Below are 4,747 nucleotides of genomic sequence, written 5' to 3'. Positions count from 1 at the left end.
TGGTTAGATTACTACCATCTACCAGTGACAACTGGCAAGATCGACTGTGTCAGTAACCATTTTAGATCACAGAATCTGGAATCCATTTCTTGGAAGATCCGAAATGACGGATCCGAGTCTAGAGTTGCAGGAGTCGGGTTGGGAGGAATTGAGGAGAGAGGCTAGAAAGCTCGAAGGAGATCTTGATGTCAAGCTCTCATCTTATGCCAAGCTTGGCGCTAGGTTCACCCAAGGAGGTTCGATTTTTCTCTTTTGCTAATTTTACATGCGCATTTTGGTTATTATCAACTCTAGAACTGGAATTAGTGATTTTCATTCCTTGTTAGTTTGGATTTGGAAAGATGCTGATCCCAATTTAATCATGATTTAACTGTGTATGAGCTATTTTGTTCTAAATTAACGATTGTCTAAGCTAGAATTAAATTACTGTGTCAAAGAATTTTTTTTTTTTTTTTTTGTTGCAAATCACATTTCAATAAGCGTTGTCTCTAAGCTGTGTGGATAGTGCAAATTTCCAAAGTAGATTACTGGGTTGATTAGGTTCATGATGAATGGCGTGATTGATACCGTTTACTCCGCTGAGTTGAATTTCAAGGGAGAAGGTGCTCAGAAGTTGGTTTGGAAACTGGAAAGGAAGAAACGAATGTGGCTTCTAAAAATAATTGATGACTTACAAATCCATTCCCCGTTAGATTTTTGCAGTGTTTTCCTTTCTTTACATCACCACAAACCTGGTCGTATTTCTGACTCTGAAGTTAGATATGCGGTACAACACTGTGATATTGCAACCTTATCTGGCTTGGTTTATCTTCATTGCTTTGAAAACATATCATCTGACATAGTTGCATTACACGGGGTGTACATTGGATACGCTATGGTCGGTGATTGCTCTAGGAGATGAATATGATGTGTCAAAACTAGAGAAGATATCATCTGTCTGCCCACTGTATTGCTGTAATCTATTAGTATTAGTGCCTTCCTTCTCTCAAACTGGATTGCCATCTTAGCAGTTAGGTTACATATTCATCATATATATTTTCAAATACTACTTTATCATTTCTTTTAGTAATGCAGTAACAGAGCAACATTACCGGCCATTCAACAAAATTGTTTTGTATGGCAATAACCTGTCACAACCTCTTTGTGCTTCTTGTCATTTTTTGATTTTTTCACTTCTTTAATATGCATATAGGTGTTGCCCTCATGTTCACCAAGTTTATTTTGTATGCATAAATCTCTTTGGAAACACCAATATCATATTCTTGGTTGGCATGTTCTTACTTACTCTACTACTGAGAATGCAATAATTCCGTATACTACTAGAGAAGCAGTGAGGACATGTCCTTTACTGTTTATATATTGTAAATTCCAACAGTTACCAAATCAAAATATACTTTATTTTGCAAATTGTTGCTTGTTTATCTAGGGTGAAAGTTTGGTTGCCAATGTAGCGAACAAATTTTAAGGCTTTAATTGTTATTGTTCTGCTGCTGCAGAACTGATATGTCATCTTAGATAATTATTCTAGTTTTAGCTTTAACTTGTTGCACTTTCATGGTTTTTATGGCAAATAGCTTGATAAGACTGTCTTGGTTCCTCATGATGTATGCTTTAGGTTCAGGTTATGTAGACACTGGTTCACCAACAGTTGGATCCAGCAGGTCATGGAAGTCCATGGAAATGGAAATCCAGTCACTGCTTGAAAAGTTAGTAGATACAAATGATGCTATGAGTAGATGTGCTGCATCTGCTGCACCAACTACATCAGTTACTCAAAAGCTCGCAAGGCACAGAGACATACTTCATGAGTTTACCCAGGTTTCCCATGAGTTGCTATGATTTCAATTTGTAGCATTTTCTGCATCTAGTTGCATTTGAATTTCATTGCATTACTTTGATTTTGAATTATGTCTTATGTGACTCTAGTTGCAAGACAGCATTGAACATTGCACTGACTATTCTTGAATTGGCTATTTGGATATAATTACATAACATTAACTTCCCAGTGGATTATCACAAGATCTTGTAACATTTGTCATTGAATTTGTAAACATTTCTCTTTATATCATTTCTCTTTATAGTTCATGCAGGCTAATATTCTATCTGCTTAGCTGTTTTGAATGTGGGTGTCTAAGATCAATCTAGGATCCCAGTAAGCAAATTTTTTTTTTTCTAGTCAATAGCACTTACATTCTTTTTGCTGCCTGTTGGTATTGCGGTTGAATGGTTAGTCCATTATAGCAGCTCTTATGTGGATACATAATTGAGAAAAAGAATTACACTATGAAGGCAGATGCTAGTCATAACAGGAATTTTCATGTAGTTTTTATTTAAACAGTTTTCCCTGCGTATGTACCAGGCATCTGCATTCTTTTTCTTTCATGTGGATGTGAATTCTGTATTAAGAATTGTTCTATCAGTGCTTCTGTCTCATTGGAAAAAATAGAATTTGTTAATTTAGGAATTCAAACGAATCAAGGGAAACATAAACTCAATGAGGGAACATGCAGAACTTCTGAGTTCAGTCAGAGATGATATTAGTGAGTACAAGGTAAGCTTTGTTCAGTTCTTAGATATTGTCATTTGACTTTATAATCTATTCTTGTTTATCAAAAGTTGAGGTTTTGTTGTCTACCTTCATACAGGCATCTGGGAGTATGTCTCCAAGAATGCTGTTACTACGAGAGAGAGCTGCCATCCATGGAAGTATTTCTCATGTAAGACTTTGCCTTTTTTTTTTTTTCACATTTCGTGTCAGATGCTTTGGGAAAAAGCTTTTTCAAAATGCATTTCTTGCAATCATATGGCACAGTAGGCAAAGAAATGAGGAAATATAGTGAACCGGCAATATTGGAATGGATAGAATAAAAGAGCAATTTTTGCCAGTGAAGACATAAAGGTGGGGAAAAATTTGGAGAGGACAAATAGAAGTTTTTTAATTAAGTTCAAAGAGCTACAAGAAGTAGAAGCACCAAAAGGGTGTCAGTGCAGTGAAGAATTTGCAATGGACTGAGTTTATTGCCTATCTGGCCTTGAGTACTGCTGACAGCTAGGTGGTAGAAAGTTGTTTGTGTTTCTTATTTTAAATTGAGGTGGTTTAAAGCTTTCTGAATTTTGTTTTAGTAAATAACAGGTGCCATTTATTTGTGTTGGTTGTCTATTGCATGATATCATGGTAACTTTTTGCATGAATATTGACCTAACATGGGTTTGGCCGTGGCATTTTCACTTCTGGGTGTGAAGTGGGCGTGTGGCATTCTTGAAGCACCCTACATTTTAGATTTGTTATGATCTATATTTCAGATTAAAAAACAGTTCATTTAAGTGCTAACTTAGTCAGCAATGGCTTCTCTGATTGCTAGCCAATTGACTATGTTAGAGTTGCCTTTTTGCAGATAGATGATGTTATTAATCAAGCTCAAACAACAAGAGCTGTCTTAGGTTCTCAAAGGGCTTTGTTTGGAGATGTTCAAGGAAAAGTGAAGCTTCTAAGTGACACGTTTCCTATTATCCGTGGCCTGCTTGGTACTTAATGAAATGATTAGTATTACAGAGTTTACTTCTTGATGTAGTTCAGATTCAGTAGTGATGCAGTACTCTTTTTTCATTTTAGGTTCTATCAGGAGACGGAGATCAAGAGACACCATTATTCTGTCCACTGTCATTGCTGCTTGTACGTTGTTTCTTATTATCTATTGGCTCTCAAAATGACAGGTGTGATTTATCATACAGAAATTACAAAATGATGATGGTCTTCAAAGGAATTTTTCTGTAATATGTTAGGATGAATAATGGATCAAGTTCTCTGTACCATAGCCTGTGGTGCCTTCATACTGCCATTGTGCATCAAGAATATCTTTTTTTTTTTTTTAATTTTTTTTTCTTTTTTAAAATGAAAATTTTGTTGCGTGGCCAAATATAGGTATTGCTATTAGAGAGTGTTTAGCCAACAAAAGACTCAGGTTATTATCAGAAGAAAAGAAAGTGTCTATGTGTTGTGGTTGTGTAGTGTTCCAATGGTTTCGTGGTAATGTCCTAAAGTCGAATTCTCTTCTGGTTGCATAGCCTTGTCAACAAATGGAGTTTGTTGATCAGCTTGTGCTAAAGTGCAATGAAGTATTTTTCCTACGACATGGCCAAATGCTCAATTGTTTTGCTGGGTAGTACATGTGAGTGCTAGGCATTTTGCCCTCTATTAGTGTTCCCTTTTTTTCCCGCAAAATGAAATTGTCCGTCCAGGTTGTGGTCCAAACGGGATGTGATGTGGCCCAATCGCAAGTGCACGGGTCGTACAAGTAGTATAGAAAAAGATATCGTTCCCACGAGGAGTTGTGTTAATGATTGAATTTTTGATATAAAAAGTTGACTAAATTGAACTATCTTTGAAATTAAAGTAACAAATTGATGGGTATTTGAGTATGAAATTTATATGTGCAAAATTAATAATCTATTAAAAAATATATTAATTAAATTAAAATTGCATCAAATTGAAATAAGTAAGTTCAAATATGGTAATATTTAAAATGGTAAGTAATAAAATTCAATTAGAAATTGACAATGATAAAAAGGCGATTCCGGAGTTCGGGATTTCATATTCAAGCTATTTTGGGATTTTTAAATTGGTTATCCAATCTTGTGGAACTTATGGGTTTTAAGGAGATTAATTCTTAAATCCTTTGAATACCCTTTCGAGTGAGACAAAAAGTGCCTTAATCAATCTAATCCTACTTTCGTGGAGTTAGTTAAT

General features: G+C 35.4%; 1 protein-coding gene across 2 annotated transcripts; it reads left to right on the top strand.

Moving 5' to 3' along the window:
• Positions 1 to 3,873, top strand: LOC110652411 (Golgi SNAP receptor complex member 1-2). 2 transcript variants are annotated; one of them, XM_021807998.2, is made up of 6 exons: positions 1 to 236; positions 1,622 to 1,818; positions 2,462 to 2,551; positions 2,646 to 2,717; positions 3,396 to 3,525; positions 3,614 to 3,873. In XM_021807998.2, exons 1-6 carry the CDS (start codon positions 104 to 106, stop codon positions 3,709 to 3,711), a joined length of 720 nt encoding a protein of 239 aa, XP_021663690.1. In that variant the 5' UTR covers positions 1 to 103; the 3' UTR covers positions 3,712 to 3,873. The 2 variants fall into 2 exon arrangements, with proteins under 2 accessions (XP_021663690.1, XP_021663689.1); XM_021807997.2 differs by having other exon boundaries at positions 2 to 236; positions 1,616 to 1,818.
• Positions 3,874 to 4,747: the final 874 nt, after the last annotated feature.

This window comes from Hevea brasiliensis, chromosome 9 (assembly GCF_030052815.1).
Source record: "Hevea brasiliensis isolate MT/VB/25A 57/8 chromosome 9, ASM3005281v1, whole genome shotgun sequence".
Classification (NCBI taxonomy): domain Eukaryota; kingdom Viridiplantae; phylum Streptophyta; class Magnoliopsida; order Malpighiales; family Euphorbiaceae; genus Hevea; species Hevea brasiliensis.
The sequence above is the reverse complement of the archived record's forward strand: the minus strand, read 5'-3'. Positions and strand labels throughout refer to the sequence as shown.

What these genes read in the sequence shown, in the direction of transcription:
- LOC110652411 (XM_021807997.2), top strand. Translation starts at nt 104, where the DNA reads ATGACGGATCCGAGTCTAGAGTTGCAGGAGTCGGGTTGGGAGGAATTG. An exon ending in TACTTCATGAGTTTACCCAG is followed by an intron (nt 1,819 to 2,461) that starts GTTTCCCATGAG and finishes TTGTTAATTTAG; the next exon opens with GAATTCAAACGAATCAAGGG. An exon ending in TCCATGGAAGTATTTCTCAT is followed by an intron (nt 2,718 to 3,395) that starts GTAAGACTTTGC and finishes GCCTTTTTGCAG; the next exon opens with ATAGATGATGTTATTAATCA.